We start from the raw sequence: 16,676 nt of genomic DNA, 5'->3' as shown, positions 1-16,676 counted from the left end.
CCCCCGTGGGACAACCTGATCACCTTGTAACCTCCCCAGCGCTTAGAACAGTGCTTTGCACAAAGTAAGCGCTTAATAAATGCCATCATTATTATTATGCACATTTATACACATGCCCTGTGTCAGACATGGTGACTTCAACATCTCGAGTTTCTGCAAGAATACAACCCTGCGGATGGGAGAACTGGGTGTATAACAAACCAAGGACAATAGAAGTCATGTTATAGCACTTGGAGATCATTCTGAAGGCAATGTTTTGGAAAAAGGGCATCTCATTTTGCCTGTGATTGGTGGGGGAATCTTGTGGCTCAATAGTCTTCCTAGATTATGCATTCATCTCCATCCCTTTCTCCCCCTCTCCGCCTTCTCTCCCAAGGAGCTGTTGTGACTATTACGGCTCCCGTTAATATGAATGTGGACAGCCTCCAATCTCTGTCGTCTGACGGGGCTACCTTGGCAGTTCAGCAAGTCATGATGGCAGGGCAGAGTGAGGATGAGTCTGTGGACAGCACAGAAGAAGACGGAGGTGACCTTTCCACAACCAACATCAGTGGACTCGTCTTGGATAACAGCGATTCTCTGCAGTAGGAAGCAAGAGAGCGTGACGGAAGAACTAGGGAAAAGAATGGACTCGACAGACTTTTTATAGTTTGCACAGCAAACATTTTACACAAGTTTTATTTCTAATATGTTTTATATGTAGATATAGAAGGGTGCACTTTTTGTATTTCATAGTAAGCTTAAAGAGTGTCTTTGCAGGTGCAGCGACTTCTTTCAAATGTACGTGTGGGGTTTTTTTATTTCCTTTAAAGTTTTAACTCTTAATATAATGAGTGGTCCCTAATGAGCCCCTCAATGGAAAATGCTTCCATTGTCTTAAAAAAAAAAAATGAGTCAAAAGTAATTAGTCCTCTTGTTTGAAGCAAATTTCAAAGGGCTAATTTAAATTTTCGGTCTACGTCTAAGGAATTGAATCCTTAATGAGCCCCCATGTATTCGAAAGAAGCTTCTGCACCGTAAAAACTGCCAGTCAGAGGTGGACAACACCACACACAAAAACAAATGAAGTGTGATTTAGTCATGAATGTATGGTGATTTAAAATAAGTTAAATTTCTCTCATATTCAAGTGAGCCTGTTTCATTTGCTAAAAAAAAACTCCTATTTTTACCTAGCTGGAATTATTGGATAAAAACTATTTTTATAAATTCATTAGGAATTGGGATTATGACTATATTGAACATAAAATTTCTAGAAGGAAGTACATGTTTTAGTGTTCCTGTTGGGTATGGTTCTGAATGGACCAAATTGAATACACATGCCTAAAGCTAGTTAGCAGTCTATGGTTCTCTGTGAATGCAAACCCTGAGGAGTAATGTAGATTTAATGAGTTAAAAGAACTGGCAATTCAAAGAAACTTTGATATCTTCAAATTTTGATTTATATGAATGCTCAGATTGCATTTTACACTTGATCTAAACTTGTATCCTAAGGTATTTGCTGATAGGTATTCAGGTAAGTTAAGTGCAAGTGATACCCCGAATATTCCCAGTAAGCAATTAAGCAATATTCTTTTAGTCTAATTTAAATCTGACTACAGTTCACTGGTAGTTTTTCCACATTAGCCATGGTTTTTTTTTTTTTAAACTCCAACATAGGATACCTGAAACTCTTTTGAATTAAAAAATAGTTCAGCACCAGAGGAGATACGAAACATTTAGAGAATCTTTGTAAGTGATTAATAAATATTCACAACCTAATGATGAAAGTGGATTTAGCCCAGAGTAATGGCTTTGTTGAAACTTTTCTTTTTCTCCCCAGCTTCTTTTTTTTAATTTATTTATTCTTGGTTGGATATGCCTGTTAGGCTTTTGATACCGAAAGCAGTATTTCCTCATTTTAACCTGGATGTAACAGGATTTCTAGAACCTTGTGAATTAAAGGTTGCAGTTCATGATATGGCATAAAATTTGTCATCCACTCGTACAGCATCAGGGTTTTTACCTCCTGAGTTGACTCATGACCAAGGAGATGAGAGAATATACGCAAGGTATTTCTTCCTACAGGTCAACTCATTTTCACTGAGTTGGATTTTCTTAAAAAGGATGCCAAAAATCACGTGATTTCTTTATGTAGAACATTTTTGGTTTTCTGGAAGTTGCCACATATGAATTTGTTTTTTCAATTGTCTGGCCCTTGAGATCTAGGTACAGTGACTGGTCATCTGACTGAGGTTATGTTGTGAAATATTTGTTTTAATTCAGATTGACGTGTCCTATTTTTCACTATATATTAGGTAATCTTCAGTGAATTCACGTATTGTTCTGCAAAAGATCCACAATACAGTAAAATTAATGATGAAAAAACCAGTTTCAGGACCTTCATGTGAAAAAAAAAATCTAGCTATTAACTGTAGCAAGAATAAGCAATCACACTGTAAAAAAAAAAAGTCAGTATTTTCTTATGGGAAAAATGATAAAATATTTTGTCAAAGATCTGGGTATGTCTTCAAAGATCTTTTTCTAACTCTAATTTACTTAAACTTCAACTTTACTAGCATTTTTTAATGAGGAACTGTGGCAACTATATTTTGAAATTTTCTTTATCGTTTCTTGTCCCTTTTCTAGAACTTTTCTCCAGATTAGCAAAAGCCATTAGCTAAATACCTAGTTTTTCAGCAACAATTACTCTTTCCATCAGAGATATTGGTAATCATACTTAAATGTAGCAGAATTTATTAATTTAAGTCCAGAGTGCTACAAATATCATTTTTGGTGCCAAACTACTAAAGCTTGGAGAATAGGTATTTTCCTTTGTACAATGAAAATCAGAAAATTTTGTGTGATTTGAACAATGTTTCAGGCTGTGTTTTGCTTCATTTTTGTTTGACTCTTTGAAACAGATTCTCATTGCCCTGAAACTGAATTGGCATGCCAGGCAGATGAGCACATGTATCTATAAAAGGATTTTTTGAAGGGATTATGGAAACATACCAAAAGAGACCTTCAAACACCATCCATGAATAATCAAGGTGCTTCTCAAATATATATATATATATATATATATATATATATATATATACACATATATATATATAATTTGTACATGTTAAGCTACTTTGATTTAAAAATTGTTCTTCTTTCTTCCACAGTCATTCATCAAATTCCCTCAAAAGTGTTTCCCTTCCAGCTACCTATATAACCAAAAGAATCAGTTAAAGCACACTCCCAACTACTTGTATTTGTCACAGATGAACAGAATTAAACCCCAAACTCTCTTCTGTTGAATTCTTTATTTGTGAAGGATCCTTTTCAGTGTGCTTTAAATTCCTGACTTCTTGAATTCTGTTGTTGTGGTTGTTACTGTTGTTCCATTGTAGAGCAAATAAGCTAGGTTGGCCTTGCCAAACCCAAATCAAACTCATACTGCTGGACTCATTTAAATCTTTTATGGTTTGTGGGGTTATTTTTCATATAGTAAAATGAGTTGATTCATTCATCCAGTGTGTGAAGTGGGAAATGGCACAAGTATGCTGTTCAGTAGGCTGAGAAACAATGACAATTAGTAACCTGTATGAGAAAGCATACATCACCCTGTTTTATGAATTCTCTCTGTATAACCTTTTGACTGATGACTTCTTTCTGCCAGCGTGAAAGAACAATGGACTAATGGAGCACTTTTGAAAAAAAAAAAAAAAAGACAGACCTAGCGTCAAGATGTTTTCTTCCCCCAATGATATTAAAGGCCCATCTCTGGCGGAGAGTACTGAAATAATCCAGCAATCTTCCTTTGTCTTAGTAACATTTGGTTTATGAAACTGACAATCTTTAAAATGTGAATAATGTAACATTAAGTTTTCCTTGGATTGTTGTCTTGAAAAGGGATTTTGTGAAACAACTGATTTATCAAAGCAAAAAAAAAAATTAAAAATAGAAACATGTTTATGGATGATGTATTATTACCAGAAGCTCAACTCAAACTGAAAGCACGCATTCTCTTGTAAGTAAAGTCTATGAATTGCTTCGTTCTGAACTTTAGTTTGCAGTCTACACTAAAAATGAGAGTTGGCGCTGCCATTGTTAGATTGAAATTCATTTCTATTTTCAGAAGTCAACTATATAACAGAAAAAACTCATTTCCCTGGGTAAAGATTTAGTTTTGAGAAATAAAGGAGAAACATTCTATTTTTCAAAGGGATTTTCCATTCTTTAGTTCCCATAATATTTTTCTCATAAAATAAGCCAGTTGATTAATGATATCAAGTGCATGCTGGGTGCACAGCACTGTAAGGAGGGCTTGGAAGAGTACAATGGAGTATGTAGATGTGACCCCTGTCCTCAAAGAGCTTACAATCTACCTGGGGAGAAGGACATTAAAATAAATTACAGGTAGAGAAGAATATATTTACATGAGTGCAGTGGGGAGGGTGAGTGGGCTGAATCCCTAAGTGCTTAGGGGCTATGGATCCAAGTTCATAGGTGATGCAGAAAGGAGGGGAAATAGGAGGGAAGGTGAGAGATTAGTCAGGGAAAGCTTCCTGGTGGAGATGTGATTTTAGTAAGGCTTTGAAGATGAGGAGCATGGTGGTCTATCAGATATGAACGAGGGAGTTCCAGGCAGGAAGAGGATGTCAAAGGCAAGACAGATGAGAGTAAGGCACAGTTAGTAGGTTGATATTAGAAGAATGAATTGTGTGGGCTGAGTTGTAGTGGGAGAGGAGGGAGGTTAGCAGGGAGCGAGCTGATTGAGTATCTTAATGCTGATGGCAAGGTGTATGTGCTTCTCAAACTGGCAACCATTGGAGGGTTTTGAGGACAAGCAAGGAAGCAGTTTGTGTGGAGAACAAGAGGTAGGGTCTGGCGATAACGATAAAAGCACAGTGAAGAAACATTTTGAGACCACTCCGAGAAATATTTGCTAGGTAAGGTAGAGCATACGCCAGAAATTATGATGCTCTAGCCAGTAGACTCGAGACCACCAAATCAATCCAAGTGAACTAGGAGGTGCATTTCAGGGACTCGTTTAGAGCCATTTATATCATTTTCCAGGAAACCTGCTTCTGTGCTAGATATACCAACTCTTCTATAGCTGAGATGCATAAATATACCTACCCATATTAAATAATTTCCCATTATAAAAATCAGGTTTAAATAACGGGTGAATATTTAATGCCCATCCATTTTTTTTTCTGGTTTTGCATTTGGAATTATAAAAAAGATGCAAAATAATCCATTGCTAGATCAAGAATGTGTCTTCCAACTCTGTTATACTGTACTCTCTCACACTTAATACAATGTTCTGCACATAGGAAGCACTCAATAAATATGACTGAGGATCTAGAACCTGTATTCCAATGGTTATTTTGGATTTCTTGGCATTACAAATCTTCCCAGACCTTTTATGATCCTGAACACCACTTTAATTTTTTTTCAGAGCCCCAAAGGGCCATGTTAAAATAGAGAAATGTTTCCATAATGAAATTAGATTATTCTCTTAAAGTCCAAATATGTTTGCCCTATGAATAAATACTTTTTGGTTCTTGTAAACACTATACATCTTATGACTGAAGTTTTAAAAATCTGATTTGTAACAGAGAGCACCTTTGCCAATGCCCCAAGCATAAAGATAGGAAGTATTTTTTTGAAAATATTAGAATTGTAATGCCATATCAGAAATTTTGGATCAACGAAATGTAGGTAAGCTCCTTGTAAATTTGAAGTAGCTAATTTTGAAGAATTTGCTGTTATGCAGGTTTTGTCATCTTAATCCTAGGAGACTTTTAACTATATTGCTTGTCTTTATTCAATCACATATTAAAAGACTTGAGTCCAATATTATTTTTAGTGCCTCAGGGGTCATGGTTTTTGCTGAAATATTTTGATACAACCTATTTTGCCTAATTTAACTATTCGATTCACCTATAAATCCTTTGCCAAAACCAGAACCCTTTTTTTCAAATAATAATGATGGCATTTATTAAGCGCTTACTATATGCAAAGCACTGTTCTAAGCTTAAAAGTGCTTTTAAGGAAATTACTATTCTTACCTTACTTTTATGCTCTAAAGAGCAGTTGCGATTAGAGGGAGGTAGATGCAGATAAGCATTTTTATCTAAAAAATAAAATAAATCCTAGATACTCATGGATTGAAAATTAGCACAAGAATTTAAGGATTCTGAAAATTACCCTTCATTTCTGGAATTCATCCTAATGGAATTCTATTAGGGAAATTTTAGTGAATACCTTAACTTTGTATTTCCCCAAAATATGAAACAAAATGCACTGGTGTTGGAAGCTTTCCCTGGCATTACTAACTCCTTAGGGGAAAAAAAAAAGCAAGTCTATGAAAAGGAGGTTCTTGTCAACTAATGTTGTCTCTTTGTGTTCCATTTTTTAGTAGGCATTTAATAAGCGTTCATCATTTACTATGTCAATCTAATAATTATCTCTTTTTCTCTCACCACAAAGTAATCTATTTCTTCAGCTCACTCTTGCACTACCGTTTCACATTAAATATTTTAATCCAAGTGTTTCTAGGCCAATTCCACAGGATTTCTTCAGAGGCAGACAATTCATACAAAATGTGAATACACGCAGCAGACTTATAAATAGCTCTAGACAGGGTGGATAACTAAAGATGTTTCTTAAAAATGTTCAAGATCACATGGTCTCAAAAGCGCTTTGGAAGCATTAATCAAGTTCAGCAGAAAAATGACGTGGACCGGAGGGCTAGCTGAATGCACAGAAACACTCGCCCAGCTCCTGGTTTAAAATGTCTTGAAGCAGTGCTTCCCTGGAGAAGTGGCTAGCAGAATGTCCTATTGCAACTGTAGAGAACGCTAACCTTCTCTGCACATCTTAAAAACTGGTTAGGATTAGGAAGAGGTGAAGGCGATTTGTTTTCTTTTAAATGGGTTGCTTTGATGAAGATCAAAGACCTATTGCAATGTGGGTGGCAGGGAGGGTGTAACCGGGCTTTTGTTGAGGAAGGACTTTAAGGGAAGGAGAGTATGAGAAAAACCGAACAGAGTGTGAAAACGCTGTGTATAGGGAGGCTGCAGGAAAGTTGGCAAAATCGATGATAAAATTCTCTTCCATTATTACATTATGGGGGCAGGAAAGAGGAAGAAGAAAATCACAAGAAAGCACTCACTGTGGAAGGATTATTTATTCCTAGAACAATTTTGCTAGCAGATGGCACGCAGTTTACGGTGAGAGATTCCTGTGAGTTTTTTGCAGATTAACAAAATAGCATTTGCTCCTCTAATCCTCTACATGATGTATATTTGCATCACAAATAAAAATAACCACAGCATGCAAAGACAACAAGTTCAGAGGGCGAATAGATGGTTCAACTAGCCCACAAGGGAGGAGATGAGGAGGCAGAAGAGGGATGATGCTTGCAAACCACAATGACATTTCTGGTAGCTTTGAAGCAGAACGGGGCGGGGGGGCAAATTGGGAGGCAAAGGGGAAAGGAACAAGAGAAGGAGGATTTACTTCCCGCACTGCCAGTTCTAATGCCAACTTTTCACTGTACCTCCATCTTGTCTATCTCACTGCCAACTCTTCACCCATGTCCTGCCTCTGGCCTGAAACACCCTCCTTCCTCATATCTGACATTCAATGACTCCCCCACTGCTTCAAGGCAGTACTGAAGGTACATCCCCAGCGTGGCTCAGTGGAAAGAGCATGGGCTTGGGAGTCAGAGGTCATGGGTTCTAATCCCAGCTCTGCTACATGTCTGCTGTGTGACCTTGGGCAAGTCACTTAACTTCTCTGAGCCTCAGTTACCTCATCTGTAAAATGGGGATTGACTGTAAGCCCCACGTGGGACAACCTGATCACCTTGCATCCCCCCCAGCGCTTAGAACACTGCTTTGCACATAGTAAGATCTTAAGAAATGCAGTCATCATTATCTCCAAGAGGCCTTCCCTAACTTAGTTCTCCTTTCCTCTTCTCCCACTCCCTTCAGCATCACCCTGACTTGCTCCCTTTATTCATCCCCTTTCCCAGCCCCACAGCACTTATGTACTTATCTGTAATTTATTTATATTAATGTCTGTCTCCCCCACTAGACTGTAAGCTCATTGTGGGTAGAGCATGTGTTTGTTACACATGCGCTTAGTATAGTCCTCCACACAGTGTGATTGCTCGATAAATACAATTCAATCAATCAATCAATCATATTTATTGAGCGCTTACAGTGTGCAGAGCACTGTACTAAGCGCTTGGGAAATACAAGTTGGCAACATATAGAGACAGTCCCTACCCAACAGTGGGCTCACAGTCTAGAAGGGGGAGACAGAGAATGAAGGAATAGTTCCAGCACTTCTCCCTGAGCCTGCATGCACTGCTGAATGTGTTTCCAGTCACACCAGAAACTTGCCATCACTGGACAGGAAAGGCCAGTTTGGTAGGTGATGGTGGAGATAGCAGGGACAGGGAGGTAACAGTAGCTGCCATCACTGCCACTGTGAGAATGGAGAAGTGATTTCCCACGACTAAAATTTGGAGGGAAAATTGGAGTGGCTCATTGCCTCCAGGTGCAGGCCCCAAAAGAATATTCATTCATTCAATCGTATTTATTGAGCGCTTACTGTGTGCGGAGCACTGTACGAAGCACTTGAGAAGTCCAAGTTGGCAACGTATAGAGACAGTCCCTACCCAACAACGGGCTCACAGTCTAGAAGGGGGAGACAGACAACAAAAACATGTGGAATTAAAGCTAAATGCACATCATTAACAAAATAAATAGAACAGTAAATATGTACAAGTGAAATCGAGTAATAAATCTGTTCAAACATATACAGGTGCTGTGGGGAGGGGAAGGAGGTAGGGCAGGAGGGATGGGGAGGAGGAGAGGAAAAAGGGGGCTCAGTCTGGGAAGGCCTCTTGGAGGAGGTGAGCTGTCAGTAGGGCTTTGAAGGGAGGAAGAGAGCTAGCTTGGCGGATGTGTGGAGGGAGGGCATTCCAGGCCAGGGGGAGGACGTAGGCCGGGGGTCGACGGTGGGACAGGCGAGAATGAGGTATAGTGAGGAGGTTAGCTGCAGAGGAGCGGAGGGTGCGGGCTGGGCTGGAGAAGGAGAGAAGGGAGGTGAGGTAGGAGAGGGCGAGGTGATGGACAGCCTTGAAGCTGAGAGTGAGGAGTTTTTGCTTGATGCGTATTCCTGTGGCTGATACCAACTCACCCTCAGGATCCCATCACCCGGTGTCTTGCATCCAGCTGCCTGCAGGCAACTCTGGGACAGTGAAACCAGGGGGGTGTCAGAGAGAGGCAGGAGAAGCTTTGATCAGTAAATAGCCGCTTTAAATTCTTTTTAACTTTGGGAGTCTACATATGACAAATACTGTAATTACCATTTCAGGATATCACTTCCCAAAAGTAATCCCATCTTTATCACCATAAACTTTAAGAATACATTAATGAGTGTAATGAAAATTCAAGTGATCTTCTCAAAAAGCCAAATTCTAACCTGACCTTCCTGAGAAATCTACTCAGAAAGGAACTGAGGAGGAGCTAGGTAAAAGAGTGAAGAAATAGATATAAACAATGGGCCCAAGTGAATAAGGATATACATATAAATGCAGTGTGGTTTGGTGGGAAGAAATGGCTGTGGGAGTCAGAGGACCAGGCCAGCATGGCAGGTGCTCATGGCCAAGCCACTTAACTTCTCTGTGCTTCAGATTCTTCAGTTGTAAAACGGGGATTAAATTCCTGTTCTTCCTCCCCCTTAGACTGTAAGCCCCATGTGAGATGGGAACTATGCCCTACCTGATTATCTTGCATCTACCCCAATACTTTAGTACAGTGTGTGGCACATAGCACTTAACAAATGCCACAATTACTTAAAGAGACTTATGGAGAGGGTTTGTTGGTGAATGCCTCTGGATGGAGGTGTTATTTAAGGGGGGGGAGAGGTGTAATAGATACAAGTTAATCAGATTGGACACAGTCCTAATAGTAATAATTATGGTATTTATTAATGGCGTACTATGTGCCAGGCACTGTAATAAGCACTGGGGTAGATACAAGCAAGTCAGGTTGGACACAGTTCCTGTCCCACATGGGACTCAGTCTTAATCCCCACTTTACATTATATTATATTATTATATTTATATTACTTTGTTAATATGTTTGGTTTTGTTCTCTGTCTCCCCCTTCTAGACTGTGAGCCCACTGTTGGGTAGGGACTTGTCTGTATATGTTGCCAACTTGTACTTCCCAAGCGCTTAGTACAGTGCTCTGCACATAGTAAGCGCTCAATAAATACGATTGATTGATTGATTATGCCATAATGGGCCTCCTGACAATAAATTCAAACCTGTTTTGCATCTATGCCTCTGAATAGCTTTGCAAGACTGAGTATGATAAGATTTAAGATTGATTGCTCTTGAAATTTGATGGGGGTCTTTGGCTAAGATCTAGGCACTGGCTTTTGGAATGAGACTCAACTTTCACATGACACTTCAGGGGGTGGCTAAGGACATCCCAGCAGACATTTCATCATTTGTTGGAAGAAATTGCAGTGCATTGTTGGGTGGATATTGGATTTTAATGACACCTCAGTTGGTGTGAATGGTGAATGAATAAATGTTCAGCTCCTTAAATGGTAATTTCATAAGTATTAAAAATGCCATGTGCAGAATAGAACAGATGTAAATTGTCCTTGGGCCTGGCTATTTGATTTTTAAATGTGTTTTGCATGACTCTCTAGTTTAGAAATAGCTGTGCATGGTAACACTAACGATCAGTCCTTGGCCATATCCCTTTCCCTTTCATAACTTCCAATTTGGAAGCTGCTGTGAATTAATGCTTTTCCCGACACTACAGATGCTTGCCACACAAATTGAACCTCTGAATGTCTGCATTTTCTAATAAAGGCCAGATAATCATTTCAGACCCAGCACTTTCCCTCTAAGGCCCCAACCCCACTGGACTTGTAATTGAAGCAACAGGAAAGCAAGTGCTACCATTTATGTCTAGGAGTGGTATTGAGGCTGCCTCTACACTAGCTCCAAAATGAGGGCCCCAGCTGTTTTTCTAAGCAAAAGCTTGGTCCCTCAGAAGTCGATCTGTATAATAAGAGCAAGAAGCAAACGGAGGGAAAGTCATGTGGCTCAGGAGAAAGAGCACAGGCCTAGGAGCCAGGGGACCTGGGTTCTGCCACTTGCCTGCTGTGTGAATTTGGACAAGTCACTTAACTTCTCTGTGCCTCAGTTTCCTCATCTGCAAAATAAAGTTTAACTATCTGCTGACCCTCTTTCTTAGACTGTGAGCCCCGGCTGGAAAAGGGCCTGTTTCTGAACTGTCTTGAATCTACCCCAGTGCTTAGTAAAGTGCCGGGAATATAGTAAGCGCTTAACAAATGTCACATTATTACTATTTCAAAACCTTTCCATTTGTCGCTGCCTCTTGCAGCTTTGCCGCTATTCCCCCAGGCCAACCAATTTGGTTTTTAACATGTGAAAGACCGAGCGATTTCACTGCCCCCAAGGCTGCACCTTCCCCCTCCCCTCTCCCCCAAGAGCCTGGGCTTGAAATTAAATAATTGGTTTCCTGCACCAAGGAGGATTTTCTTTAATGAGTTCCTTTGCCTCCTATTCCTCAGGCATCTATCCAGGAGAGACCACCTTCTTGCATGAAGGACTACAGTGCTGAAGCCCTGAAATCTCTGAAATTACCTTGAAATGTGTGCTCCAAATGTGTGCAGTAAGTTGGGCCCAGGAATAGTGAACAAATTCCTCTCGTTCTCTCCTGAATATGGGTTTGCTTAGTGTTCTGTGTACAATAAATCCTTAATAAATATCATTGTTTTCTTGCTTTGCTATGAATTACTGAATAAATGGTTATCAATCAATCAATCGTATTTATTGAGCACGTACTGTGTGCAGAGCACTGTACTAAGCGCTTGGGAAGTACAAGTTGGCAACATATAGAGACAGTCCCTACCCAACAGTGGGCTTACAGTCTAAAAGGGGGAGATATTTATATTTGTTATATTTGTTATAATGGGGTTATATTTGTTAAGTGCTTACTATGTAGCAAGCACTCTACTAATTGCTGGGGAAGACACATAATCAGGGCAAAGTCCCTGTCCTGAACAGGGTTCCCAGTATAAAGGTGGAGGGAGAACAGGTATTGAATCTCCATATTACAGATGAGGAAACTGAGGCTTTACTGAGAAGTTGAGTGACTCAGCCAAGGTCACTTAGCAGGTAAGTGGCAGAGTCATCATCATCATCATCAATCGTATTTATTGAGCGCTTACTGTGTGCAGAGCACTGTACTAAGCACTTGGGAAGTACAAATTGGCAACATATAGAGACAGTCCCTACCCAACAGTGGGCTCACAGTCTAAAAGGGGGAGTTAGGATTAGAACCCTTGTCTTCTGACTCTTCACTAGGCTACTTCCCTGTCACCTCTCCAGGCCAATCTGCAGTGCGGTGGGGCTGGATCTTGGGGGTGGGGACGGGAAAGAAGGGGAGGTGGGGTGGATGATGGGGAGGGAAGGAGGATGGGGAAGGGGAGAAGGGAAAGAAGGGGACAGGTATTTAGACTGTAAACTCATTATGGGGAAGGGGCTGTGTCCGCTTGTTCTGGTGCATTCTCCCGAGCGCTTAGGGCAGTGCTGTGCGTATGGTAATTACTCACTAAAATGGAGCGAGGGAGGGCGGGCCCGCACACGTGCACACAGACACACACGTGCACACAGCCCTGCACACCCCGCTGGGCTGGTGCCCGCCCCTTTCCACGGGCCCCGGTTCCTCCTGCTCGGAGGGGCTTGTCTGGGCCTTGTGGACGGGACACCCGGGAAACCCAGGAGTCCCGGGAGACCCAGTCCTGTCCTGTCCAGTCCAGAGGTCAGGCCCCAGCGGCCCGGAGAAGGCCACAGCCAGGTAAGGCCGTGGAGCTGTCTGCTCCCCCCGCCCCCAACACCTGTGTGTATACATATTTATAATTCTATTTATTTATATTAATGATGTGCATAGATCTATAATTCTATTTATTGCTATGGATGCTATTGAGGCCCGTTTACTTGTTTTGATACCTGCTCCCCCCGCCTTCTAGACGGTGAAACCGCTGTGGGCAGGGATTGTCTCTCTTTGTTGCTGACTTGTACTTTCTAAGCGTTTAGGACAGTGCTCTGCACACAGCTCTCAGTAAATACGATTGAATGAAATACAGTTGAGTGAATGCAGGAATGTAGGCTCAGGACTTGGTTCAGTTTAACCTCCCTTTAAACTCCCCTGTCCCGCCTCTTTTATGACATTTGTTTAGCGATTACTATAATACTACTACTAGGACTAATAATAATGATGATATTTGTTAAGCGCTTACTATGTGCCAAGCACTGTTCTAAAGCGCTGGGGTAGATATAAGGTAATGAGGTTGGCCCACGTGGGGTAGATATAAGGTAATGAGGTTGGCCCACGTGGGGCTCACAGGCGTAATCCCCATTTTAAAAGAGGTAATTGAGGTCCAGAAAAGTTAATTGGCTTGCCTGAGGTCACACAGCAGACAAGTAGCGGCGTCGGGATTGGAACCCACGCCTTCTGAGCCCTGCTGAACAGTCCTGCCGACGCCTCCGGGCAGCCGGCTCGGGTTTACCCTCTCTCCCCACTCCTCCCAGTAGTACCCCCCAAATCCTCACCACACCCCCTTCCCCCCCTACTACAGTGTGTGCCTCCCTTTAACTGAGATACCCACCCCCCAGGCGTGGTTCAATGGAAAGAGCCCGGGCATGGGAGTCAGAGGTCATGGGTTCTAATCCTGACCCCACCACTTGTCAGCTGTGTGACTTTGGGCTAGTCACTTAACTTCTCTGTGCCCCAGTTCGCTCATCTGTAAAATGGAGATTAAGACTGTGAGCCCCACGTGGGACAACCTGATTACCTTGTATCCCCCCAGCACTTAGAACAATGCTTGGTACATAGTAAGCGCTTAACAAATGCCATTATTATTATTATTATTATATTATTATTATCGTTATAACCCAGCGCCCCCAACCTTGTGTGTTTTGGCTCGTGGTTCTTGGTGGTTGGTGGTACAACGTGGCCTCCAGGCCTCAGACAGACGCTCAGACCCCCTGGGACCAACCCTGCCCACCCTCTGTCTTGGCTGGGGGCTGGGTTGGACAAGTCCATGGGGAAACAAAAAGATACGAGCGTCCTGGTCTCCAAAGCCAGTTTCCATCTGGGATCCCGGGCTTTGGGGTTATTTCTCCGTTAGACTGCCTAACCTGTAGAAATGAGGGAAGCACAAAGAGTAACAGCAATCCTAAAAACGGATGTCTTTGCCTTTCTGGTTTTTTGTTTGTTTTATTTTGATTTTGTAATGGTATTTGTTTAGTGTTTACTACGTACCAGACACTGTACTAAGCAGTGGGGTAGATACAAGCTAATCAAGTTAGACACAGGCCAGGTACCACATGGGGCTTACAGTTGTAATCCCCATTCCTTTAAAAGAGTGGGTGGAAATGGATGAGGGCCATGAATGACTTATAAGAGGGAAAGTTCGGGGTGGCAGATAGTATTGGCAGTAATGATGTTTGCTGAATGCTTAGTGAGTAGGCATATCTGTAATTTTATTGATTTATATTGGTCTGTTATACTGATGTCTGTCTCTCCCTCCACCCCCCCAGACAGGGAGCTCATTATGGGTAGGAATTGACCTTCTTTGTTGTTGTGTTATACTTTCCCATCTTAGTACAGTGCGCAGCACACAGTAAAGCACTCAGTAAATACGAATGAATGAATGAATGAATAGTGAGGGCAGGGTCTTGGAGCTACGCAACCCTGACCATTAGAGTGACTGTCAAGGCAAGGATCCCTCAGTGGGCCTCCCAGCCTCCCTTTGGTCTGTCAGAGACAGAAATCTGGGCTGGATAGGCCGCTGGCCGCGGACTCATGAGGCGTCACAAATATCCACCCTTGGCTGAGATGGTGGGGGTCCTGCTCTTCAGAGCCTAAGTTGAGTACCCCGTGGTTGGACAAAGAACCAGCCCCCTAATTCGGCCATCCCTATCTGAAGATTAGAAAATCACATTCTGTGACCATAGAGGACCTGTGTGACCTAAGCAGGTTCAGACTGCAGGTCGTCATCTGTAGATATATATGTATGTGTGTGCATGTATATCTCACTATATACAATATATACTATATATAATTGACTTATGTATTTATTAATATCATATGTAGATGTGTATGCATATATACATACATATAATTTACTTATTTATCTATTTAATAATAATTATAATATTTGTTAAGTGCTTACTATGTGCCAAGCACTGTTCTTAGCACTGGAATAATTATGGTATTTGTTAAGTGCTTACTATTTGCCGAGCACTATTCTAAGTGCTGGGATAGATACGGTGTAATCAGGGTGTCCCAAAGGGGGCTCATAGTTTTAATCCCCATTTTGCAGATGAGGTAACTGAGGCACAGAGAAGTTAAGCGGCTTGCCCAAGGTTACACAGCAGACAAGTGGCAGAGCTGGGATTGGAACCCATGCCCTCTGACTCCCAAGCCTGGGCTCTTTCCACTAAGCCACACTGCCTGTCTGTCTCCCCGCCCAGGCCTTGAGTTCGTTGTAGTGAGGAATGTGTGTCTGTGGTTATATTATACTCCTCCAAGCATATAGTACAGTGCTTTGCACACGGTACGTGCTCACTAAATACAATTGAATGAATGAATCGTCCTCAGTACTATTTATTGAGCGCTTACTATGTGCAGAGCACTGTATTGAGCGCTTGGGAGAGTACAGTACAGCAGAGTTGGTAGACATGTTCCGTGCCCACAATGAGGGGGAGAGACTAATAGAAATAGTTCATAATATCATCATCATCATCAATCGTATTTATTGAGCGCTTACTGTGTGCAGAGCACTGTACTAAGCGCTTGGGAAGTACAAGTATACATAAGAAGCCTCCATTTTGGAAGCGCACCTAATCAGACCAGCAGTTTGGAAAGGTGGCTTCTCTTTGTCTCTCCGCCTAATTCAGTGTTACTTTCTGCTGTTTGGCAGCGGCCAGACAGTAATTCACGACCCACTGTGGTATTGATTACTCTGCAATTGTTTTTGCGGTATGAAACAGTTAAAGATATTGATTGTAGGTAATGGCAAACTGCAGGGGCGGATTTCGCTTGCCTGGGGACTGGGAAGGAGACTGGGCAGAATCCATAATAGGGAATGTTCCTGGAGCCGAGAATTTGCCCCATCAGCCGTTTCCATGCTCTAATTTTTATAGGCTGTATTCTCAACTTGCGCTACGCGGTGGGAAACTCCTTAAATTGCCATTTTATGCAGTTCGGGCCTTGTGGGGAACGTTTTATATTTGGTTGTTCCAGAGAAAATGACTAACCAGGGCGAACTATTATTTTCTCTCATGAATTCTTCCGAAAGAAACAATAATATGGGGCGATATGCGGTACAAGGAAAATGAAGTTAGCTGCCTGTTCACCTCTGTGGCGTCTACGGGGTGCTTTAGTGCTCTGGTGTGGTTTCAAGTTTCCCAGGACCGTCTTGAAGCAGTGAGGTGTGATTTCTGCACATTCAGTTCTTGCCCTGGCTGTAGCCCAAGGGTTATTCTGAGAGCTGCAACTGTTCATTGACTCCGGTTAAGAAAACAAAGCCAGACTTGATCAAGGGATTGACATCAGTCAATTGCAATA

The 16,676-nt window shown here is 41.7% G+C and overlaps 1 protein-coding gene across 4 annotated transcripts in view; it reads left to right on the top strand.

Annotated features, from left to right (window-relative positions):
- The window catches only part of PKNOX1 (PBX/knotted 1 homeobox 1), a 36,901-nt gene extending 33,852 nt beyond the window's left edge, over positions 1-3,049 (top strand). For all 4 annotated transcript variants that reach the window (XM_038760300.1, XM_038760303.1, XM_038760302.1 and 1 more), the window contains one exon: positions 377-3,049. In XM_038760300.1, the coding sequence (XP_038616228.1) occupies positions 377-588 (212 nt within the window). In that variant the 3' untranslated portion in view covers positions 589-3,049. The remainder of the gene's footprint in view (positions 1-376) is intronic.
- Positions 3,050-16,676: the final 13,627 nt, after the last annotated feature.

Source organism: Tachyglossus aculeatus, chromosome 18 (assembly GCF_015852505.1).
Source record: "Tachyglossus aculeatus isolate mTacAcu1 chromosome 18, mTacAcu1.pri, whole genome shotgun sequence".
NCBI lineage: Eukaryota > Metazoa > Chordata > Mammalia > Monotremata > Tachyglossidae > Tachyglossus > Tachyglossus aculeatus.
Note: the sequence above shows the minus strand (reverse complement) of the source record. Positions and strands in the feature narration are given on the sequence as shown.